The sequence below is a fragment of the Zalophus californianus genome, chromosome 4 (genome assembly GCF_009762305.2).
Source record: "Zalophus californianus isolate mZalCal1 chromosome 4, mZalCal1.pri.v2, whole genome shotgun sequence".
In the NCBI taxonomy this organism is placed as follows: domain Eukaryota; kingdom Metazoa; phylum Chordata; class Mammalia; order Carnivora; family Otariidae; genus Zalophus; species Zalophus californianus.
Window position 1 is genome coordinate 33,300,618 of NC_045598.1, and position 25,573 is coordinate 33,326,190.

At 41.8% G+C, this 25,573-nt stretch overlaps 1 protein-coding gene across 4 annotated transcripts; it reads left to right on the top strand.

The window, feature by feature from the left end:
- Nucleotides 1–3,472: 3,472 nt before the first annotated feature.
- YBX1 (Y-box binding protein 1) lies at nucleotides 3,473–24,083 on the top strand. Of its 4 annotated transcripts, XM_035727013.1 has the most exons (9): nucleotides 3,473–3,786; nucleotides 4,497–4,560; nucleotides 14,946–14,979; nucleotides 17,776–17,865; nucleotides 18,165–18,467; nucleotides 18,732–18,814; nucleotides 18,929–18,939; nucleotides 22,716–22,981; nucleotides 23,696–24,083. In XM_035727013.1, the coding sequence occupies exons 1-9, from the start codon at nucleotides 3,621–3,623 to the stop codon at nucleotides 23,795–23,797; spliced, it is 1,119 nt and encodes a 372-aa protein (XP_035582906.1). In that variant the 5' UTR covers nucleotides 3,473–3,620; the 3' UTR covers nucleotides 23,798–24,083. The 4 variants fall into 4 exon arrangements, with proteins under 4 accessions (XP_035582906.1, XP_035582908.1, XP_035582907.1 ...); XM_035727015.1 differs by lacking the exon at nucleotides 18,929–18,939; XM_035727014.1 differs by lacking the exon at nucleotides 17,776–17,865.
- Nucleotides 24,084–25,573: the final 1,490 nt, after the last annotated feature.

The following is a 25,573-nucleotide window of genomic DNA, read 5'->3' on the forward strand; positions in this document are numbered from 1 at the left end:
GGGCACAGGAGCTGCAAGATGAGTAGGATGTGGCCCGTGCTTGTGACGTACAGGAGATAGGCCCATTTCAATTCAGTGTGGTATTAGAATGTGAGCCCTTAGTAGGAAGGCAGGAAATTCGGTTTTGTTGTTTTGTTTTGTTGCTATGCCCCCCAGCACCTAGAAAAGGTAAGTATCTAGTAAGTGCTCAAGAAATACCTGTTGCATGAATGGTATGTACAATGGTATGCTGTGGGGGAGGGGGGTAGCATGAAAGGAAGAGGTAACATTTGAGGTAAGTATTGACAGATTGGGGGCTTTCTAGGAAGAGGAACTATGTTCTTGGGCCAGAGTCAATTAGAGATGGAGGACAAGGTGAACATTATTTTGCAAAGGAGATTCTTGGAATGAACCTTGCGTTTCATATCACTTACGGGTGGCCCTGGAGTTGTCTAAACTGGTCACCATGCTGGGCACTGTGGCAGGGGCTAGGAAAACTGGGGTGGAAAGCTCCCACCTTGGCGCAGGGGTTGAACTGTGGCGGGAACTATTTATCCTTTAGTGCCTCAGTGCCATCTCTGCAGGGGTATGGAAACTCATTTCTTAAATAACTCATCTTTCTGCTCCTTGAGCATGAAGGGAACTTATGAAATAACTGGGTAAGTAATGATACTTTTAAGTAACATTTTAAAGACAAATGTTCCAGAATTGATATTTCTGTTTGAGAAGCCCCTTCAAAGCAGTTAGATAGCAAAGGTTGCTCATTTATTCAGAGGTGCTGCTCCCATTGTTCTAAGTGTCCACTTTGGGGAAAAGGTCTCAAACCTATAGGGCACACTTTTAAATGTCCCCAGTGTTGGCAGAACTGCCTTTTGAGGAAACATTTTCTTTTTAACAGTCAAAAGTTATCTGGAGCTGGAACAGCTGAATAGCAGCTCTAGAATCTGCCTATTCTGTCCATACACATTACTGCTGCAAGCCTTTTTCACCTGGATTACTGGTGCAGTTGCCCAGACAACCTCTCTGCTGTCAGTACCTTCTCCAGTCCATTTTCTGTACCATGTTATTCATAGAACAAAATTATTAAGATACTATGTGTCAGGTACTAGTCCAGATGCTTCAGGAACTCAGTCTGAGGAGAGGAAGATTTAATGCAAAGGAGTGTGTTAGGATAGGAGGGTCTCCTAACAAGGTAACATCTGAGGCAAGACCCAAAGGATGAAGAGTTAAGCAGTCAAAAGAGAAGAAGGGAGAAAGGAAGAGTTATATGTAGAAGGAATAGTATGTGATAGCTCAAAGGAAGCAATGGCTCAAATATCACCTGGAAGGTTGAATGAGGAATGTGAAAGAAGTGTCAGAGGTAAGTTTGGAGAAGTCCTACAGAGTCCTGTAAACCACAATAAGGAATTTGGACAAACCTAAGGGCAGTAGTAATAAGACTGTCATGATCAGATAGATGTTTTCAGAACACTCTGGATATTGTGGTGGAGAATCTTAGAGGAAGAAAGAGGTAGAGAGTGGCTAGGAGGTCACAGCAGTGCTCTAAAGTGAGGGGTCAGCAAACTGGTTGGCAGGTCAGACCACACTCCCTGTTTTTCAGTGGCTCATAAGCTAAGAATAAGAATGTTTTTTAAATGTTTAAATAGTTGAAACAAAAGAATATTTTGTGATATGTAAAAATACGAAATTCGAATTTCAGTGTCCACAAATAAAGTTTTTTTGGAACACAGGTGCACTTGTTTATTGTCTGGCTGCTTTCAGGCTCTAAGGTTGAGCAGTTGAGACAGAATCGTGTGGCCTGCAAAGCTTAAAATATTTGCTATCTGGCCCTTAGAGAAAATGTTTGCCTACCCTGCTGTAAGCAATAGATGATTGCCTATACTTAGTGTCACGGAAGTAGGAATGAGAGACTCTGGTTTGACATTTAGAGATTTTTAGGACTGATTCAGGGAAGCCTTTAGGAGGTGGAATTTACAGTCTAGATGATACTGCACTGGCCTACTGTCTACTTCCATTTTGTCCCTCTACAGCCCCTTCTCCACTCAGTAGCCTTTTTTTTTTTTTTAAGATTTTATTTATTTGACAGAGACACAGCGAGAGAGGGAACACAAGCAGGGCGAGTGGGAGAGGGAGAAGCAGACTTCCTGCTGAGCAGGGAGCCTGATGAGGGGGCTCCATCCCAGGACCCTGGGATCATGACCTGAGCCACCCAGGCGCCCCATACTTAGTAGCCATTAAAAAAAAATTTTGCCACTCCCTACTTACAGTTCTAAAATTACCCTTCTCAGTGTTGCCCTTAGGATAATTTCAAATAAAATGTTCCTAATTTGAACCTGCCTACCTCTAACCCAAGGTCTTCATTCTAGTCTAACTAGACTACTTCTATTTCCCCCAGACCCCGTCTCCTTGCCTCTAGGCTTTTGCATAAACCTAGTGCCTGGAGTCAGCAACTCCACCTTCTTCCCACCTCCACTCCCAAAATGCTTTGTGCTTCTGCAAAGCTGGAGTGTTTGGAGTTTGGGGTATTTAAATTTCTGCCTTCATCCCTAGACTGAATTTAAGGCAGAAACTGAGTCGTGAACCAGCAGATAGTAGACCCTTAATAAAGAACGAATGAAGGTGGAGGACTTCAGCTACATCAGGTGGCAGCCTCAATTATAAATCGTTTGTGAGATAAGGATAGTAATCCCTATTTCACATGGGTGTTGTACGGATAAAATGCAAGGAAAATGCCCAGCTTGCTCAAACGTGGACTGAAATTAAATCTGATTTGTGGCCAATATAGAAAGACGTGACTACTTATCGAGACAGTTCTTTGCCTGGTAAGATGGTTCAGAAGGCAGGTCCCCGTGGAGTACACCACCGCCCTCCGCCCTAAATATGCTGAGCAGGGGCGGTCTGACGGACTGCGTGGTCCCTCCAAGGTGACTGCTCTGCCAAAACGGACGCTCTTTGAATGCATACGTTTAAGTCTGTTCCAGAAACCCTCGCTGTGCTGAGTACACAGCCATCATAGAAAACACGGCTCAATCCGCAGTCTAAGGTCACAAGGACCACATTTAAAACAGGGAGAGGGAGGCCTTCCCTCCACATGAGGCTAAGGTGTCGGGTCCTCTTTCAAACCCCCGGGTCAGGCGTTTGGCGGCCCCCTTCCTTCGGCCAGGACCTAACCCTGAACGTGGGGCCCGCCTGCTCGCCCGCGTTGCAGCCTCGTGAAAGTCACGTTCACTCTGCCCGTCCTCTCGGGTACTCTATGGTTCTCGTGGTGCCTCTACTCTAATTCTAGTTCCGGTCTCTATGGCGGCGGCGGAGGCAGGAACGGTTGTAGGTCGGCCGAATTAGCCGCCTAAGAGCCAATGAGAGTGGAGGAGTGATAAAGTATTAGCCAATAGAGGCCAGGAATCGGGGTCAGGTGGTGAGATTGACAGCACCGCTGGCCAGCGAACGATGCTTGGGGCGGGTCGATCGCAGGGCTTATCCCGCCCGTCCCGCCATTCTCGCTAGTTCGATCGGTAGCGGGAGCGGAGAGCGGACCCCAGAGAGCCCTGAGCAGCCCCACCGCCGCCGCCGGCCTAGTTACCATCACACCCCGGGAGGAGCCGCAGCTGCCGCAGCCGGCCCCAGTCACCATCACCGCAACCATGAGCAGCGAGGCCGAGACCCAGCAGCCGCCCGCCGCCCCCCCCGCCGCCCCCGCCCTCAGCGCTGCCGACACCAAGCCCGGCACCACGGGCAGCGGCGCAGGGAGCGGCGGCCCGGGCGGCCTCACATCGGCGGCGCCTGCCGGCGGGGACAAGAAGGTCATCGGTGAGGGCCGGACGGGGACGGGGGTGGGGCCGTAGGGAAGCCTGGCGGCGGAACCGTTACCCGAAGCGGGGCGAGCCGGCGGGCGCGCGGCCGCCGGGGACCGACTCGGCGGCGCGCGGCCGCCCCTCCCCCAACTCCCCCCCACCACTCGCGCCCTCGCGGACGCCGGCCCGCCCCGGTCCGCGTGCCCGGCTAGCGCGCGCGCGCGCGCGCCGCCTCCCGCGCCCCTTGCGGACCCCGCGCGGTCGCGCGCCCCTCCCCCCCCCGGGCGGCCGCGCGCCGCCGACCGCGTGTGCGGCGGGGTCCCTCCCCTCCCCGGCGGCCGCGTGCGCTCAGCCCCGCACGCTGTTGTTCCGTCCCCCAAGCCCGCTCCCTTCCGCGTGTACCCTGAGGGCGCGGCGGGCCGCGCCGCCTACGCAGGCCCAAGTGGGCCGGGCGCTTCCCGTTCCCTCACGTGCTCCCCGCCCAGCAGCCGCGCCCGCCCGCCGGCTCCGCGCCCCGGGCCTGCCTGCGGGCCTCCGCCGCCCCGAGCCCACCCACGTGTGCTGTGGGGCCCGCGCGCGGCCTCGGAGGAGAAAGGCTGTCAGGTGGTCGTGGGCCGCGGCGGAGCGCGCGCGGGGCCGGATACCCAAGCGTGGCGGGTTTAAGAAAGGACGTGTGGTAATCGTGGGTTTTTTGTGTTTCTGTGTTTTGTTTTGTTTTTTCTCCAGCAACGAAGGTTTTGGGAACAGTAAAATGGTTCAATGTAAGAAACGGATATGGTTTCATCAACAGGTGAGATGACCGCCACCGTAGTCTCCGTGCTATCTTTTGCATGCTCTGCTCCGTGGGTAGGCTCTGCGGACTTGGAAGGGTGTAAGCATGTGTAGCTTGCTACTTCTTGGTAGTGAGATTTTGCTTTCCTTGAAGACTGAAGGGATTAGGAATTTAGACAATCTGTAGAGATGGTCTTTGTTTTGCAGCTAAATATTAATCTAAAACCAATTTGATAGGCATTTTAAGTATGGAGCAATTTAAAAGGCAAGTGCAGTGAGTGAGCCAACTCTTAACAGGGCAAACTGAGGAAACTGGGACCTAGTCTCATACTCAGGCGCATTTTTATCCTTGTCACTCTTTTATACGTTATTGAAATTGGTAATGAAAAACGTGATGTGACGTACCGATAAGTGTATATATAGGTTATTTCTAACACGTTAACCTTTAGAGGTAACAAGATTTGGCAGTGCAAGATTTGTCATCTTGACTGTTAAGGTTAGAGCGCCTTTGTTTAACGTTTCAATGTATGCTGTCTTGAATGCTTTGGATAAATTTCCCATTAAGATTACAGTAGTTTTTATTCCTGTAGTAACATCTGGAAGAAATTGCCCTTTTCTCTTTCTCAGTTTTTATTCCTCATACTTTTTTGTCCCCATCTTTAGGATTAGTCCTTAGAATCGTTTGTAGCAATAGTAATGGTAACGTGCGGTGTTACACACTGTACTCTTCATGGTCTCCCTTGTGAGCCGGGCATCATTTTCAAGATGGCTGCCAAGCAAGGCTACTAGTGCAGTTGCATATGGGTGTAGAGCATGATGTGTGCTCATAGCATATTGGCCTTACAGGTAGGATAGTGTCATCTTGGTGTTTTCTTAAATTCTTACTTTAGAAGGCATTAAACAACCAGATGTTTTAAAAGAACACCTAAGAGTTAGAAATAATGCTGAATGCATGTGAAATGGACACTACTGCAAGAAACCAAGTGGGCAAGATCAAGCTTAAAGACATACATAATTGGCTGATGAAACCCTTTCATTACTCAACTGTAAAGTATTGTGGAAATGTTCAAAGCAGAAGAGATTGTAAGCATTTGATGGTCTGTTTTCCACGTTTTCAATTGTGGGGAAACATTGTTTCTTCCAAAATCTTTGGGAATTTTCCATCTACTCTTACACTGCTTTTGTGACATGCCAAGGTTACATTTTTCATCAGTTTTTTAATAATGGGTTACTAGTGATGAAGGAAGGGAATGCGTGGGTGCTTATATTTGACCACTTCTTAGTTGATCTCTGAATGTTAGCATTTCCCTCTGACTTTTCTTACTGTCCTAACCCTTAAACCAATAGTTTTCAAATTAAAGTAGGCTTATTATCCTGGAAGGTTGTTAAAAAATACAATTTTCTGAGTTCTTCCCAGCCTGGATTCATTGGGTACGGGGTACATTTTTAACAAGAATTCCAGGTGATTATGTCTGGTGGGCCATACTTTGAAAAACACTGCCTTTAATCCTTTACCCAATGTAATGCTGGTGTATACATTAGAAGGGACTGTAATTTGCAGCTTTTCTGTGCTAAGATTGTAGTTTGTGTGTGCTTTAGATATTGTACCATGTGCCTTATGTTTTGCTGCATTTTGTTAAATGGACAGAGGTTACGATTTTTGAAGTGAATTGATAATCTAAAAGTAGTTTATGTACATATTCTAAATTATTTTACGAGATGCCATTCCTTGACTGTCTCTTTTCCAACTTGGAATCAACCCTATTGGTAGTCCTCCAGGGCAAGTTAAATGTAAATTGACTTGATGATCCTTTGGACTGTCCTAACCTCAACTATTTTGTCAAGTTAACTGGTTTAAATGTGCTTTGTGTTTCTAAACTGGTTATTTCGATGATTCTAAGATTTTCAAGTCACTGTAAAATGTGACTGCAATTAAGTCCAGGAGAGGTTTGCCTTGATTAAGGGAAAATGTGGGTCTTAAAAAACTATAGTCTGGTAGTTTGCAAGTTGGTTGGGTGTGTAGGCGCTTGGCTCTTGGTGGGGGCCTGGGGGGAAGCGCACACATGCTGCTTCTGTAGAAAGGAGAGGATGTAGTGTTTGAGATGATTGCTGTGACTATAATTATAACCTTGGAGTTCTGTGAATTATATTCTGGTTCTTAAGATTTTTGTAATGAAAATAGAAGATAATTTTTATGTAAACTTTGATTTTAAAGAAACATATTTTTGTTGTAAATATATTGATCAAATTACTTAAACCCGTGAAAGTAATGTAGCCTTATCAGAATTGTTTCTTAAAGGATTTTCTTCTGTTGGTTTTCTTGGGTAAAAGGTGCTAAGTAAAAGTGTAGAGCTTTTAGAGCCTCAAACATTTTGGCTACAGAATCTGAGAATTCTGAGAAATTCATGGTTAGTCCTTCAGTATGGTGTGTCTTGAAAACAGTAATTGGATTATGTGACTAGAGGGGTTTATTAACACCCCTCCCATTTCATTTTATTATGAAAAGCTTCACTCAAAACTGTTGGAAGATGTCATTAGAAGGATGCCACAGGGGTCAGTGGTTTCAGGGTTTGGTTCTCTGCTTTTTAAGTCTGGAAACCCGATTTTGTCTTTTGCTTCTTTCTGTTGAGGATTAATCCATGCTCGTCAAATATCGTGAAAAGTTGGCATGAATTAGTAACAGTTTTAACAGTTTTTCATCGGGACATGTGTCTTTCATAGTGATCACATAGGAATACTTCTCTGTTCTCCAGAGTACTTGAAAATGCTTAATCAATCATTGTAGAGTTTTGGGGTGGGCAAGGAATTTGGAGCAAAGAGAATCCAATAGGGCAGAGGACGTAGGCTGGTGACCTACTAACTGAATCTACCCCCAGATGTTTTGTTTGGTTAACACAGTGTCTTAGAATTGGAATGAATTGCTGCTGTTTCAAATTGGGGAGATAATCTCCAAAATGTTCAGATTACCATCTTTTAGGATCTGAATTTTAGCTTTGAGACCTAAAGTCCCATGTAAATAAAATCAGATGGCCACGAGTATTATTGCCACCTTTCAATGGGGCATACATTCTCTTTATTTACCACAGTCTGTCAGGTATGGTTTTCTCCTGTTGTTGACCTCCCTGCCTGCCTGCTCTTCCTGCCTGGCCTGTGCATTTGAGTTTATTACGCATGGTCCAAGAAGAGGTATAATAAACTAGGCCACGGAAGGGTTTAGTTATCTTCAGGAAAAATATTTAGTTGTGGCTGTCAGATTTAGTCTGTCTTTTGGGGATTCCCTGTGTATGTAACTGATGAAGATGACTTCCTTGACACAGTGGTGACACATAAAAAAGTAGCTAATGTTTCTCAAACGCTTACACCAGACATTATTGTAAATGCTTTACATGAACTAGGCCATTTAATCCTCAAAATCTTTGAGGTGTCAATACTATACTGAGGCACAGAGAAGTTGAGTAACTTGCCTCGGGAAGCATGGAAAGTGGCAGAGCTAAGGTTTGAACTCCCATTTTCTGCCTTGGAAGTTTGTTCACTAGCTGCTGTTACACTGTCCCTGAAAATAGGCCCTGGTCCTCTTCAATTTGGTTGGTGTCCACAGTTACAGATAATTTTTTAGGGTGGCTATTCTTAGCCATCAAAAGACTTTTCCTAAATGATACCTAGCGGTCACTGGAACTCCTGTGTGCTGAAAGTTCCCCAGATTTGAAAAACTTTGCTTTTTGCACTGCCTATTACGTGTAGTTAGGTAGTGCTGTAATAGAGTTTAGTGTGCAGATTGGCTTTACAAATTAAAAGGACTTGCTTCATATAGCTAATGCTGGGATGCAATTGAGGGATTAAAGGAGAGAGCCTTTGACCCTTATCTCGCTCTTGAATCTTTTAATTTTGTCTTCGTATGACCTGCAAGCTAAGAATGGATTTTCTTTTTAAGGGTTGTGTAAATAAGAGTATGTGACAGACATGGCCTAAAATATTTACTCTCTGGGTCTTAGTTTTAAAAATTTGTAGACCTGTCGGAGAGTGATTGCCAAGTCTTCCTGGACTATTAAAAAGAGACTGAACTTGATCACAAATGGTAAGGTTATCTCTAAATCATAAAAGGCATGGATGGTCTATAACATAATTGACTAAATGCTGTGGCACTAGGTAAGACTTGGTAGTGTGCTATTAAGGAAGGATGGGTGGGTGGAAGCATAAAAAAATGATACCTAAGTAGTTCCCAAGTCATGGTGTATCATTGGCAGTTTTGAAAAGCACCGTTATTGGTTGTTGGTAGGGGTTGTTTTTGTTTTGATTTCAGAACTGAGGCTCTTCAGACAATGACTTCCATACAAGGCACTTTAGGATTAATTTGCATGCTGGTTGTGTTAGCTACTGATCTTAAGTTGGCCAAAAGTCATCCTTGTTCACCAAGTCACTGATATGTAAAAGCTTTTCATCTTGAAATCTGGAGTAGAGAACTGGCTTACTTACCTTCTGTTTTCCAAGTATTGGGGCTTTTATTGCTGTTTTCCACCCTTCGGTCTTAGCCCTTTGGAAACCTCTACAGTCCAGCTCACTGAGGCAGAATGATAGAAAGTGATGTGGGAAATAGTGTGCCTGCTGGCCATAAGAAGTGTTTAATAGAAAACAAGTAAAAAGATGTAAGTAGCGTTTATTATGGCCATGTGCAGAACTTGGGAATTGGTGTCTGGAGGCTTTGGGTTATGGAGTATATATGGATGCTAAATCCTAGGGGTCTTTATGACTTAGAATTAATAATTTGCAGTTGGGCAATTTAAGCTGTTAAAAGGGCTTGGTGTGGTTCTGCAACAAGATAATAGGATAAGAGCATTTAGTTATGGGTAGGTGAGCTTATATGTTAGGTTTCACTTAAGGCAATGCTATGGTTTGGCAAAAAAAGGTTTCCTAAAATTTTAGGACATTTTGAGACACTTTAATCTGGATAAATTTAGTAGTATAGGAGTTTAGTGTTGGCTACACTTTTTTACCTTCATTGTACTACATTAGGAACTTTGAAGAGACTTCTCTTTGTAGATCCTAGCAGGATTTCTTTTTTCTTTAGCATTTTCCAAACTTCACATGGTAACTCGTTACTTTTTTTCTTCAGCCTTCCGCTATGATTCTTTTTTCCTTGAAGTCTATACTGTGTCCTCATTTGCTGAATAAGGACAATATTACTAGTTAGGTGAGAAAACCTGAGAGGTGGAGTTTTTATGAAAAATTTTTAGTATAAATAATGCACTTAACAAGTAGAGTAGAAGAATACAGCAGAAAGCGTACACCTGAGTGCAGGAAAACAGGAGGACTGTGGTGTGTGGAGTGACACTGTTGGAATATTGTGGGCCTGTGCTGTCCAGTACAGTAACCATTAGATTTGTATGGAAACATGGTTCTTGCATCTGAGAAACAGAATTTTTTTTTAACTTGAATTTTAAAACTGATACCCAATTTAGTGTTTGTTTTGAACCACTTTCTTATGAACAGCTTGCGTTTGTGAACCTACTTTTCAGAAGTGTAAAATATAGAGCAGATTATGAAGGCTTAGTATGAAAAAAGAAAATACTTCAGTTTTTTATATTGTTCATGTTTAAATGGTAAAACTAATTTTACCTGCTTTTACTTTTTTTATTGTGGCTACTAGAAAATAAACCTAGATATAGATTTCCCCATGCTATCCAAAAGTAGTGCATTCCTGTGAAACTTCTCATGAAAGTGAAGTGGTATCAAGTGAACTTTCAGATAACAGGGCAAACCTGTATCGAACTTGGGTTTTACTTCTTTTGGACAGCAGTACTAGGCACTGGGCTGCCAATAAAATGTCTCAAGTGGCAGCAGTGTGGATGGGCTTGGGTTTAATTATAGTGTGGTCTTTAGGTAAGTGTTGTTTCATCCCCATTGTCCAAATAAGGCAGCTGGCCCCAGATGGGGTGGGCAGTAATGGGGATAGCCAGGATTAACCTCGGCTCCTGTGGTTCTAGGAGGGAACGCTGAACCACTGCTCTATACATGTACTGCCTGCTCTTTGCTCTTCCTCCTCTCTGATCAGTGGGACTTAACATACTACAATACGTGGAAAACAGTTTTTGATTATTCAGCTGCTGCATTGGATCAGAGGTGGTGGCGTCTAGGTTGAAATATTTGAGGATAGGCCATGTCTTATTTTTATTACTGGTGCTTAGCACAGTCCCTAGCTAGCTAGCTGCTTTTTAAAGATTTATTTGTTTAGTTTTGGGGTGGGGGGAGGGGGACAGGGAGAAGGGAAAGAGAATCTTAAGCAGACTCCATGCTCAGCAGCAGAGCCCAACATGGGACTGGATCTCATGACCCTGAGATCACAACCTGAGCCAAAACCAGGAGTTGGACACATAACCGACTGAGCCACCCAGGCACCCCTAGCTAGCTAGCTTACTTAATTACTATACTAGTCTGCCCTGTCCATGATTCTCCACCCTCAGTAAAGTATGGTAAAGTTAGAAGTATATCTCTTGGTTCTCAGCATATACCACAAAAGGTAAGGTGCGGTACTAGGGATGTTTCTATTCTTCCTTACTACATTAGTAATAGCTGAAGGGTTTTTTGTTTTGTTTTGTGTTTTTAGTTTTTTTTTTTAAGATTTTATTTGATTGAGAGCAAGAGAGGGTACAGAAGGAGAGGGAGAAGCGGACTCCCTGCTGAGGAGAGAGCCCGACGCAGGGCTCCATCCCAGGACCCTGAGATCATGACCTAAGCTGAAGGCAGACACTTAACTGACTGAGCCACCCAGGTGCATCCTAGTAGCTAAAGGTTTAAAATACACTTCCTGATGATCCATTTTGATCGGCTTATTTTATTTTATTTTTTTTCAGCTTATTTTATTAAGATTTTATTTATTTGAGAGAGCTCGAGCAGGGGGGAGGGGCAGAGGGAGAAGGAGAAGCAGATTCCCCACTGGGCAGAAAACCCCACATGGGATCAATCCCAGGACCCTGGGATAATGACCTGAGCTAAAGGCAGACACTTAAGTGACTGAGTCACCTAGGTACCCTGGTCAGCCTATTTTAATTGCTGTTTCTCCCTCTTCAGTAATATCTCTAGTAGCCATGAGCATTCATTTTTCTTCAGTATTCCTATAGATAAGGGTCAAGAAATTACTACTCAGCAGCTGTTTTTATATGGCTTGTGAGCCCAAAATGCTTTTTATTTTTACATGGGGGAAAGAGATACGTAGCAGAACCTTGGTCTCATTAAATCAAATAGCTGTGTAATGAAGGTGAGGATGTAGGGGTGCTTGCCCTTTGTTGTCCTCCAAAAAATGGAGAGACCATATTGCTGTAAGCTGCCTCAAGAGCTAAAAATGTGAGGATTTCCAAACTGGTCCTTTTTGAGTTTTTAACATAGTAGAGATCAGGGCCTGTGGAATCAAATTATACCACTGAGCAGATGAACACATACTTCATTTTCCTAATGTGTAGAGAGGGTTATGATAGTGTTAACCTCAGGATTGTGTGAGGATTGAATGGTATGTATAGTTAAAGCATTTGGAACAGTATCTGGAACTTAAATCCTCAGTAAGGTAAGCTGTTGTATCCAATTTTGCAGATGAGACAGCTTTCCAAGGTTGCACAGCTGTTAATAGTGGAATGAAGACTAAAAATTGGGTTTCCTTTTAGCAGTACCTTGAATTTCTGCATAGTCACTTAAATTGTAACTAGATTGATTTAATGCATCCAGACTATAGTTGTTCTATCTAGGCTAAAACTGAATTTCTTTGAGTGGTCGTCAAGTTTTTTCTTAAAATCAAGATACGCTTTGGCCACGTTAATTCCCTAATAGGTTGGTTGGTTGTCAACACTGTAAACGAGTGTTATTGTCTGGCACATCGTTAATGAACCTTTTATTGGTTTCTACATATCTTTGTATCCACAGAACATCTTAAGCTGTCTTTCAGGGGATTCATTGTGTGTATTGCCTACCTTGTACTGTTTTTAAGAAGATTGTTCTAGGGACGCCTGGGTGGCTCAGTTGGTTGGGCATCTGCCTTGGGCTCAGGTTGTGATCCCAGGGTCCTGGGATGGAGCCCCACATCGGGCTCCCTGCTGAGCAGGGAGCCTGCTTCTCCCTTTCCCCCTGCTTGTGTTCTCTCACTATCTCAAATAAAAATCTTAAAAAAAATTGTTCTAACTACTAAAGAGTAAATTTTCTAATTCCTTTTACGACCTTAAAGTAAAATTTATAGATAACTATAGTTGTGTTTCTTTTTATTGTAGTGTATAGTGTATACGTACATAGCTGTTTGCAACTATATTAGAAGACATGGATAGTGCTACCACAGAGACCAACTGATAAAAGAAATGTGTTGGCTACTCAGATACACAAGTGGCATTATCAATAAATGAAAATTTCTTGGGCGCCTGGGTGGCTCAGTTGGTTAAGCAACTGCCTTCGGCTCAGGTCATGATCCTCGAGTCCTGGGATAGAGTCCCACATCGGGCTCCCTGCTTAGCGGGGAGTCTGCTTCTCCCTCTGACCCTCACCCCTCTCATTCTCTCTCTGTCATTCTCTCTCAAAAATAAATAAAATTAAAAATTTAAAAAAATTTCTGTCCGTGGAAGTTGCATTTTTAGTAAATTTAATGGCATATTAAAACTGTAAAATACCACATTCAAAACTCAAGTTATAATAAATGTACTTACATGAAAGTCCACTAGGATACCAAATAATTCTTTACCTAGTCCTCCAGCAAGCCTGATATCCTTCACCCCAATTATGGCAAATAGTGCCCATCTTTGGAACAACTTTAAACGGCCTGTGGTGGTCAGCACTGCCCCTGTTGAGAGTTCCTGTTCTAGACTTTAACCACCTTTCCTCCTCTGCCAGATTTTTGTTGTACTTCTTAGGGCCTCAGGGTTTGGAATTCAATCCCAGTGTTGGAGATGAGAATTTAATAGTGATGGCTGTGAACTTTGTGGGGTACCTGTGGACCTATTTGACAGATAGCCATTATGGCAACCATTAATTCCCTAGGTTTCCTAGTATTTAACTAACTTGTAAAGGTCAGTTTTTAATTAGTTGCCTTGAGTAGCTTTTGCAGTATTCTGGGTGTTTGTAGATTTTTCTTTTGAAGATTTAAAATTCTGTTCTCATAAAAGAAATGTTCTCATGTTAACGATAATCCAAGCTATGTGGATTCTTTGGCGCATTTGCTGCTCCACAGTTCAGTAAGGAGCCAGCAGTCAGTAAGGCAGTCAGTCTAGTTCATTGCAACCTTTGTTCCTTCTGTCATTAAACATTAGAACTCTTATTGAGCCCATTCTCTCTCTGACCTGCTGGACAAAATGAAGAGGGCAGAGGAGGTCGAAAAAGGTCTGGAAAATGGTTTCAACTCCTGTGGTTTTTGCTTATATAGTATCATCATCTTAACCCTAATGTCCTAGCTAAAATGCGCTCATTCTCCCATTCCATTTTTACCCTAAGAAAGAGAATCCTCAAATACATTCCCTTACACATAGCCCCTTTTAATTTAGGCTTCCATCAGTCCTGGTCTGGGCTTCTAGAGTAGTTATTAGAACTAACTGGGCTCCTCTTGTATTGAAATTTCCCTAATAGCCACCAAATTTTAATATCTGATGTTATGCCATATTTGCTCAAAAGCCTTTGGTACCTCCTCTGCCTACGTGGTGATCGTTGAGCCCCTATTCTTTATCCTCCCCCACCCACAACCATATTCCTCATGCTTCAACCAGTTTGGAGTCTGCTTGCATTGAATTTGCTAGTTCCTGCTTTACCCAGGTCTATGACCTCCTTTCTGTCTACCTCTGGAACATCTTTCTCATTTTCCAGTAAACTTCTTTAAGACTTAAGGCAAATGTTTCCTCCTTTAACACTACTTTTAAAGTTGTAAAACAGATATTTTCAACCATATTTCTTTCGTACAGTTTGACTAGATATTTAATGATTGCTATAAAATGGTTTCTGATACGAAGTGCAGGGGTGTGTGTGCTAGTAGGAAGCTGTCTCATCTTCACCTCCTTAATTCTCCAGTACAGTGCTTGTTGCCACATGGATGGAGTAAGAGTGGTGTATGCTGGAAAGTTGTTAATGTTTGGTAGGATCATAAGGAGTGATAGTTGCTAGTCACTTAAACCCTCTTAATAGCCTTAATGGCTTAGTAGGTCACAGACTTTTTAATCTTTCTGCAGGTAGTGAGGTTTACAACTGTTGGCAACTGCTTCCTCAAGAAAAACGAAACAAAAACTAGGTTTCCTCTTTATATTTCCTGGTGGCTGGTTGGTAGTCAGAAAGTCTTTAACAATAGGAAAAATAGGGGGGAAATGCACAAAGAACCACACTTATTACTCTTAACCTTGGCAACATGAAATGTATTCCATTTACTGACTTGTTCAACTTGGTTCTGTCTTGCAGGAATGACACCAAGGAAGATGTATTTGTACACCAGGTGAGTGCTCGTGTGAATGTTTACAGTCCTAGTTTTAAGGGTTATGAGAAGAAAGAAAGGGGTGGATGTTTTCTCAACTATTGTTCCTTGCAAAAAGGTTATTATATCCAACCAGCAAACAGTTTAGCTCCCACAGGAACAGTGGAAGCATGCTTAAATGTATACATTGAAACATTATAATGGCGGTTTACTTAATTAAAACAGGTGTTTCAAATGGGTATTTTGTTAATAGCTCTAGCTTTTTTAAATGAGGAAATGTGCTCAACTCATACCAAATTTTGAAACCCAATTTCAGAGGAAGAAAAAATCTCCATTAACCTAAACTTGAACTAATTTTGCTATAAATACACAGAAACTTTGGTGGGGTGTTTTTCAAGCACTGTCAGGTTTTACCTCTCTGGTAAGGACAAATCACAATAATCAGGGAAAATAGGACTCAGGTGCAAAACATATAAATTTGAAGTAAATGCTAGAACACCAGCAAAGTTAGCCTATGTCCTTCTGTTTATTCTAAAGCACCTTGAATGGGAATTATCTGTGAGAATTTTGGTTGGCTTGGAAAATTTATAAATCCTCACTAGTTTAGGATTGAGTGAAAAGGCAATGTGACAAAGTTGGTAATTACTCATTAAATAATTAGATCGGCTTCAGTGTTTTAAGAGGAAAAAACTAACATGGGATTAGGTGCCATATGCTGAACTTCACAGGTGCATTTAAGAAAAATATTTTGGAAAGTGAGCATTAAGCATTACTTTTATTAAAGCAAGCCACTACCGTGTAAACACTGATATTTCAAACTTAAGTATCTCATGGGCTCCCTTGGACTTCATTATCCTCACAGGTGTGCATTGGATAGGAAGAACACAGTTGTGTATGTGTAGTTGTGTGCACTGCAGTTTTTTCACCAAGACTTGTAATATCTTACCTTGAAAATCACTCTCAGAACTTTTTAACCACTCTTTTGTACTTTTTATCCAGACGTCAAAAGATACAGTTTTCACACTCACACTGTTATTCAGGCAGGTGTGAGCTTGGATGGCAGCATACTTTTCTTAGGAAGGTCTATCTGAGGTCGGTGCTTTGTCGCTTTCTGAGGTGTCCTATATATACAGCATTCAGTGGCAATCAAGGGAGCCAGATCAATTTCTAGTATGTCCAAAAACATTATCAGAAAATCCCAGGGTAAAATATATAAGTATGGGAACATTTAAATTCTAAACATATGTACACCTGGCTGGCTCAGTAGGAAGAGTGTGAGACTCTTGATCTCGGGGTCATGGGTTTAAGCCCCATGTTGGGTTATATAGATTACTTTTTAAAAAAAATGAACTTGAAAAAATTAATCCTAAATATAAATATAGGACTGCTCAGTGTTATTTTTAAAACAAATGTTTTATAAAATTGCATGCCAACTCCTTTGTGTTCCTTACTTCTGCATGTTCAAAGGAATATGCACATTTAGGAACAAGACACAGCAAGGCAGGTCAGTCTTGTTATTTGTCAGCAGCACAAAAAGGTTTGGGGAGATTGGGGTGTTCTGAAGATGCTGACCAAAATATGTTTTGAGATTGTAATTATCCATACTTCTGCTATCCCCTATGACTGCAGGTAATTGAGAGTTGGCTATATATGGAAGGTATGAAAACTTTGTGACAGTTTAGATGACAGATGAGATCAATTATTTGGCTGAATGCATGTCACCCACTTGGTACTGACCCACAGGTGTCACCAATATGCTTTCCTCTTTATTTTGGAAGTGGTTCAACATTTAGTTGTTTCTTGGGACTTTGGATGCTCAGGTCTTAGTGTATCAAGGAGACTGCAGTTCTGGGCAACTTAGCTTAATTGGCTTCAGCTTTGTTGGTTGTCCTGCCTCCTATGGAATGGAAATGCATGAGTGATCCTGTAATGGATACTGCTGTGATGTAGTAGAATGAACATGGGATTTGGAGTCCCAAGACCTGGATTTAGAAAAGTCCATATTGTGCCACTTAAGCTGTGTGACCTTGGGCAAGTCACGTAACTTTTTAAAGCCTGTTTATTTGTAAAAAAGGAGTAATAATACCTCACATCATTGTCATAATGAGATTGATTCGGTAATGCATGAACTTTATTGTATTACACCCAAACGTGAGGTGTTATTCTTCCCCTTTTACTTAGTTGTAGCAGTCTAGAGAATAAGTAACAATGTGAGATTTATTGTATTCTGAGGAGGTAATAACCGACTATCCCATGTGGTCAGATAATGTAAAGAGTGGCGCATAGTCAATACATGTGAATTGCATTTCCACTGAAGTATTATCACAGACCAGTTGGAAGGGATTTTGGTTGACATTTGTAATTGAGTTTGATATGGTTAATACAGGGACAAAGTTGGTTTGGTCAACTTTGAAGCATGCAAAACTAAACTCGCCTGTCATCTAAACTGGCCCTGTGTGGGGCTAGCTTCTATTAAGTGCAGTCTTTGGGGGATAGATGGATATCCTCGTTTTGTTTAAAGCTACATATGATGCTTTTGCAAAAGGCATTTTTAAAAAATACATATTGTTGTATCTTGAGTGTTAAATTACTTGTTTTAGTTTGGAAAATGCTGGGGCCTTGTAAGATTAGAGCATTTTGGTTGAGGTTGGGGGTAGCATTGGTCCCTGTTTTCCTAAATTTATTGACGGTTTGGTCTATTTAAAGCTAATTTTAAGTGTATATCCAAGCTAAAATAATATTGACTCTGGTACATTTTGAATGAAAAAGCACATTATTCTCCCCTGTTAATCTATTTTTGGAATGTGATATTACTAGACTGCCATAAAGAAGAATAACCCCAGGAAGTACCTTCGCAGTGTAGGAGATGGAGAGACTGTGGAGTTTGATGTTGTTGAAGGAGAAAAGGTGAGGATGCTTTTTGTGTAAAGGTTTGACTTCAGTATGGAAATATTTTGGAGATCTCATCCATTAGGATGGTGGCTCTAATGTGGATGGATGGGTCAGGTGACCACATGAACACAGGTGCATCAAGCCTAATGTGCTGGCTGCAGTTAGAGGGCAATCTCTTCAGAACAGTGAGGAACTGATATTTAATCATTTCTATGCACCCCTGGCCACTTAGACCCTTTTTTATTTGTTTTGTGTAAATTTTATTAAGTGTACTTAATTCTGTTGTCACTGTCAATATATGATGGCTTTTGTAGGGTGCGGAGGCAGCAAATGTGACAGGCCCTGGTGGAGTTCCAGTGCAAGGCAGTAAATATGCAGCAGATCGTAACCATTATAGACGCTATCCACGTCGCAGGGGTCCTCCACGCAATTACCAGCAGAATTACCAGAATAGTGAGAGTGGGGAAAAGAACGAGGGATCGGAAAGTGCTCCCGAAGGCCAGGCCCAACAGCGCCGGCCCTACCGCAGGCGACGGTTCCCACCTTACTACATGCGGAGACCCTATGGGCGTCGACCACAGTATTCCAACCCTCCTGTGCAGGGAGAAGTGATGGAAGTAAGTTTTCACCGAAAAGTAAAAGAATCAACAGCATGCGATAACTTTAAATGGGACTGCATTTTAAGCATTTTCTGGGTGTCTTCCCCTACATTGGAGCAATTAATCTAACGAGAAGCATTTTTGATTTCTGAAAGATTATAGTATAATTATAGTTACCAGATGATTGGTTTATTTATTTTTTTAACTCCTGTATGCAGACTTTGGATTTGTCTGATTGGGTTTTTACTGTTACCGATTCAGTCAGCTTGATTGTCTTTTCAGGGTGCTGACAACCAGGGTGCAGGAGAACAAGGTAGACCAGTGAGACAGAATATGTATCGGGGTTATAGACCACGATTCCGCAGGTATGGTTTGTATTAAATTTCTCAAGCATATGTTAGGACTCAGCAGCATCATGCTTCTCTTGTAGCCTTTTGGAGTCATTTTATTTGTTAACACTTAACATTTTCTTTTGTCAGATGCCAAAGAGGTGAATCCGAAGTCAGTTATCTTTGAGAATGTGTTCTTTGCTGTTACTGGTTAAAAACCGCTTGTATAGATGAGGTCTACTTTATATACAGTTGTGGGTTCTCCCCCCGCCCCCCCCCCATGAGATTATGGAATTTCAGTTTTTCTGTCTTGAACAGGTAAGGGAATAGTTAAACCTGTGTTATATGTTAAACACCTGCTTCATTGGGTGGGAGAAAGGTAAAGGTAAGCATTGCCTTTAAAGCATTAGGAGTATGTGAATTGCACCTTAATCATAAATGAAGAAAGAATCTATAGTGTCACCTCTGAGATGGCATAATTTTCCATTTAATCACTTCTCAGTTTAGGTTTTTTTGGTCACCCTTAAGTTGTAGAATGAAATCACTCCAATAAAGTAGTAACTAGAGAAGAGTTACATGAGCCAGACATGTTTAGTATATAAACGTTTGGTATATTTGAGGCAATATATACCCAGTCTGTGCCACAGTGGATGGATATAATGGTGTTAACAGCTATTTCTTTTAGGAGTCTTTTTACTAAAGCATTGAGTCTCCAGATGTAATCCCTAAAACTAATGGGTTGTATACTTAAGGCAGTACAGTAATAATTCTTTTAACTGATGGTCACTTATGTAACAGCTTTAAATGTACAGACCCAAATAAGTTTTAAGAAATTCCGTACTATAAAAGTATCCAAAATACAATATGGAAGTCTTCAAAATACATTGTGACTTTGTAAGAGAGGTTTCTGGACACACACACCCATGTTCAAAATACTTCAAGGAAGGTAGAGCAGTGAAGCTTTAGGAACTAGGAACCCAGCTGAGATTGCAGTATATATCAGTATATATGCATTGAGAGTTTTGCAGTAGCCAGTGTCTATGATTTATTCTTTTCTCGTTTCCAGTGATGTGTGTTGTGTCCTGGGTTTTTATTTCATGAAAATGGCCTGGAGTTCAGCTCTGGTTCATTAAAATCTCCACGAGGAGATTGTGTTAGCCATGTGCTGGATGTTGGAGATCAGTGGGGTTTTCCCTGTTGAGTGGGGAAGATTGTTTTTTTTTTTTTTAAGATTTTATTTATTTATTTGACAGAGACATAGCGAGAGAGGGAACACAAGCAGGGGGAGTGGGAGAGGGAGAAGCAGGCGATGCGGGGCTCGATCCCAGGACCCTGGGATCATGACCTGAGCCGAAGGCAGACGCTTAACGACTGAGTCACCCAGGCGCCCCGGGAAGATTATTTTTGATGCTGACAGATGAGCTTTGTTGATCCTGAACTGAACTATTGTTCAAACTAGTTTTAAACCTAGACAGAGATACCTTGTTGAAACATTGCAAGTAATATAACTCTCATTTTTTATAGTAATCAGTGTTTTTAAAATTGGTCTAAAATAGGCTCTCATGACAGTCTATACATGACATCCATGGGTACCAACAGCAGAAAATTTGGTTTACCTTTGTGTTACACTATAAAGCTGCTTACATTTTTGGCCTAGCTTCATTGGTGTCTTTAAAAGCATGGGAGTTTTTGTTGTTGAGTGCTTCAGTTTTGTTGTTTGCCTTTTAAGTTAGACGTTAATAGTCTCATTTGAATGGATAGGCAAGTTGACAGTGCTAGATACAAAGTAAAAGGGAGGAGTGGTGTTAAAGTATTTTTGTTTGAGAAATTGGACATATTCATAGGCTGAAAAATGGCAGCAGAAGACAGTTGGTAGAAAGTGACTGCTTAGAATTAGAATTATCTTCAGATAGGATTTTGTCCATAAGTGAGTGGTGGACCATTTGCTAAGAACTCTGGGTGTGTTGTGTGTAAGAAGCCGGAGTATGTGGGCACTGGTGTGCTAGTGGAGTCAGAAGGAGGGGGAGAGGTGGTAAGAGAAGAGGTGAGAGGTGTGGGGAATTTGGGACAAAGATGTGAAATGATGTCTAGAAGAGAAAGGGGAGATAAAGTAATAGAATAATGGTTACTAGGTCCACCCAGCATGATTGTATTTTCCAGCCATTTTTGAGCAACAGGCTCAGATTGAGCAGGGTTGAATTTGTCCAGCATTTGTTGATCCAAATGAAGATTCTGGGGTTGGGATTGGTCATAATTAATGGTGGGCTTTATACTTGGGTAATAAGGGAGAAAAATATTAACGGAGAATGAGAGAGAGAGTAAGTGATAAGGATCACTGGGTTATAAGCCCTAATGGAAATAAAGAATGGGAGAACAGGAAGGAATTAAACTAGGAGAATAGGAAAAGGAGTGTTTGGAGAGTGCAATGCTTAAAATGGGGAGAACCCAGATAGAAAACAACTGGATAGGAGGTAAAGAATTTAAATGCTCAGGTTATTTGGGGTTGTCTGGATAACTACAACAGGAGAAGGATAGTAAATGGAACGTAAGATTTGAAAAGCTCAGAGTTTTAAAAAGAAAGGGGAAAATTGACTTCGAAGCGACAATGATGGGGTGAAGCAGCCGCACTTGTCAGGGGAAAGCCAGAAGAGTTTTGCCAAAGACTGGCTATGAGGTCCCAAAACTAGGGAAAGGTTTCAGGAAAGGGGGAGGGGAATTAGTTGGAGCCCATGATGACCAATAGGTATAAAAGGCATGCTACTAATCTTGATGTTTCTGGGGTGCTGTGATGGAAGAAAGGCCAAGAAAACCTCTGCTTTCTGACATAGTCACCAGCAAAAGCAATTCTAATCTTCCCTTGATGATAGAAATCTTGATACTTTTCTTTGGTCCTGATATCTTTAATTTCCGGCTATTGAATATAATATTGCTAGAATGTAAATTTGAACTTTTTTCTAAGTGTACAACTCTGGATTTTAGTATTCACACAATTATGCAACCATTACCACTATCAGACGTTTGTTTTCACTCCTTCCCCTGCCCTGAGCCAGGAAAATACCCTTGTGTCCATTAACAGTTACTCATTTCCCTGTACCCCAGCTCCTGGCTACTGCCAGTCTGCCTTTTCATGGATAAATCAGGGTCCACTGCATGGATGTCCTGTTTTGTTTCTTCTTTAGTAAGCTAATGGGCACTTGGATTGTACATTTTTGTTATTGGTAATCATGAAATGGATACTTTTCTTGGGTGTATAGACCTCTGAGTGGAATTGCTGGGTCACATAGTGACTCTTTAATATTTTGAGGAATTGCCGGGCTGTTCTCCAAAGCTGCTGTACTGTTGTTACCTTCCCACCAGCAACGTATGAGGGTTCCAATTTATCCACATCCTCACCAACACTGCTGGTTTTCTGATCTTTTGATTATGGCCATCTTGGTGTGGGTATGAAGTGGTCTGTTTTGAATTGCATTTCCTTAATGACCAATGGTTGCTGTATGTTTTGATTTATATACAAAGAGCATCTTTTCTTTGTTTTTTGATATCCTGCCTTTTTAGCAAGTGCTCATCTATCTGTAGAGGATTAGTAGCACTTGTTCCCAAACCTGGTTACCATGGAGCCCATTTAAAATGACATCAAAGTGTCTGGTGGTGTGCCACTTCTAGTAGTTTCAGGATTAATTTTGTAATAGTTAACACTGTGAATAAAAGTTGGCTAGTTCATTAAAACCAGTTTTAAATGCCCATCTTCTAATTTACACTTCCAAATCCTTGCACAGTCATCCCATTCGCCTTGTGAAAAGGAACCAAGTTTTGGAAAACAGGCCAGATACAGTGTTTAGTTGACTGACCCAAGTGAGAGGAGAGCATAGCGTTGGTGGGTGGGTTAAAGAATGAAGGTTTTATTTATCGTTTCACCTTTGCACAATGTTCATTCCAGGGGTCCTCCTCGCCAAAGACAGCCTAGAGAGGATGGTAATGAGGAAGATAAGGAAAATCAAGGAGATGAGACCCAAGGTCAGCAGCCACCTCAACGTCGGTACCGCCGCAACTTCAATTACCGACGCAGACGCCCAGAAAACCCTAAACCACAAGATGGCAAAGAGACAAAAGCAGCCGATCCACCAGCTGAGAATTCGTCCGCTCCCGAGGCTGAGCAGGGCGGGGCTGAGTAAATGCCGGCTTACCATCTCTACCATCATCCGGGTGAGTAGGTGTAGGTGCCCTTCTGGCCTCTGAGCAGTCATGGGTGGTGAAAAATCCCAGTTCATCAGGTAAGATGAGCCATTGTTATTTAGGATGTCTTTCAGCCACAGTGCTCTTCAAATTACCTAGATACTCAGTTTGGGTCATGGCAAGTATCAGAGCCTTTTGTCAACTGTTCTGAATGAAGTCTGTGATTTCACCAGTAAGCTGAGGAAAGTCTTGCTATAACTTTACCCTAAGAAGAATGATGACTACACTGTGTTTATTTTCAAAAAGAGGTGGGATAGCTTACCAGAATTAATGTCCTGCGTGGTGATGAGCAGTATAGTCTCTTTGGGGGAAAGTGGCAGTTTTGACATTATATTAGTTCTAAAGGGATTCGTTTGCATTCAGTTTTTTAGTTGATACTGAGAAGCATGTAATTGTCTCTGTTTGGCTTTGGAATTGTCATTTCCAGCCAGTGATACTTTTGGTTTCTTCCCCTCTATTATTTTCTGGGTGGCAAAAGGTCATCCAGAGCCTCACAGTAGCCATTCTTGTCACAGAGCATTGCCCACCCCTGTTGGATCAGTGTCTTGGGATAAAGAAATAGATTTGTTAATACCTTCCCTACTTAGCTGATGTGATTTGGAGCAATTTGGTGTATACCAAGAACATTGTAGTCAATTGTGCAAGATAATCTTTTTTTATTTTAATTTTTAATTTTTTTTTCAGTTTAGTCATCCAACACGAAGAAATGAAGATGAAATTCCAGCAATAAGAAATGAACAAAAGATTGGAGCTGAAGACCTTAAGTGCTTGCTTTTTGCCCACTGACCAGATAAATAGAACTATCTGCATTATCTATGCAGCATGGGGTTTTTATTATTTTTACCTAAAGACGCCTCTTTTTGGTAATGACAAACGTGTTTTTTAAAAAAAAAAAAAAAAAACCTGGTTTTTCTCAATACACCTTTAAAGGTTTTTAAATTGTTTCATATCTGGTCAAGTTGAGATTTTTAAGAACCTCATTTTTAATTTGTAATAAAAAGTTTACAACTTGATTTTTTCAAAAAAATCAACAAACGGCAAGCACCCGTTAATAAAGGTCTTAAATAATTGTCTTTGTGTATATTTGTTTTAATTTTAGTTTGTAAGTCCTTAGGTAGCCATAGGACCCTTAGCTTAAACCTAGCTGCAAATAGATGGTACTCACTGGATTACTTCGAAATTTCCTTAAAATGTGTATTTATTTAAGTGACATACCTGTGGGCTCATACTAAACATCAGAAAACATTTACGATGATAATTTGGCCATTTTCCTTTTCATAAGTTGTTTTTACTGAGGGACAGCGGTAAAGGGGACCATGCACTAACTGGATTCTAATTGCTGCAAGCCACTTAACCTCTGTCCTTGTGGAAGAGTTACTTCAGCCTGCCACAGGGCCTTGTGCTCAGTAAGCAGACTCACTCTAATAACAAATGTAATACATATAGGAAGACTTCTGCTAAAGAATATGGAGGTCAGTGAAAATAATTTTGTGGTCTCCACTCCCTTCTAACCTTAACCTGTTCTGGTTATTTTTTTTTTTTTTTAAGATTTTATTTTTTGACGGCGAGAGAGGGAACACAAGGAGGGGGAAGGGGGGGAAGCAGGCCTCCCGCTGAGCAGGGAGCCTGATGTGGGGCTGGGTCCCAGGACCCTGGGATCATGACCTGAGCCGGAGGCAGACGCTTAACGACTGAGCCACCCAGGTGCGCCTGTTCTGGTTATTCTTAGACGACGTCTTGCTAGGTGTTCATTTGGGATCATCCTGGTCAGTTTTTTGGGCCCAGGGTGAAAAAGTTGCTGGGGATTTAGAGTGCTACTTCCAGGAGTCTTGCAGTTCTGTGTAAATCCAGTTGGTGGTGCCCCTTTCCAGAACGTGCTCAGAATTCACAACCAAAATTGCATTGTGCTGGTATATTTTTTATAATTACATACCTAGGATATGTATGTATCATGGAAATAATATTGGTTAAATATCCAATACAGGTGTTCCTTACTTTGCAAAATTTTGCATTATACCATACCACTTTCCTTTTAGGAAAGACATTGCTTTTGCTAACCAAGAAATCTGACAAGAATTTTCACTTTTATGAAAATAGCATTTGGTGTTTGTTTTGCTGCCGTGAACTATATACAGAGGGCAATGCACTGAGCAGCAAGAGTGGGGCCACCATGCTTTTTTCCCTGAGAAGTAATGCTCATCAAAGTCACCATAGTTTGGAACTGTGTAAGCATCTATGCTCTTTTTAAACTCAAGTACAGTGTAGTATTGGTTTCAGAAGTAGAATTCAGTGATTCATCATGTAATACCCAGTGCTCATCCCAGCAAGTCCCCTCCTTAATGCCCATCACCCATTTAGCCCACCCCCCTCCAGCAACCCTCAGTTCTGTTTTTATCTTATTTTTCTTTACTGCTATTTTCATCTACTTTGTATCTTAAATTACACACATGCAGGACATCGTATTTGTCTTTCTCGCTTCGCTTAGTATAATACACTGTAGTGTATTAGTGTATTGCCATCCACGTTGCAAATGGCAAGGTTTCATTCTTTATGATGGCCAAG

Excerpts from the sequence above, each read along its gene's own strand:
- YBX1 (XM_035727013.1), top strand. The coding sequence starts at position 3,621 with ATGAGCAGCGAGGCCGAGACCCAGCAGCCGCCCGCCGCCCCCCCCGCC. Across the intron at positions 17,866-18,164 it reads ATGTTGTTGAAGGAGAAAAG|GGTGCGGAGGCAGCAAATGT; the intron begins GTGAGGATGCTT and ends TGGCTTTTGTAG. Across the intron at positions 22,982-23,695 it reads CCATCTCTACCATCATCCGG|TTTAGTCATCCAACACGAAG; the intron begins GTGAGTAGGTGT and ends TTTTTTTTTCAG.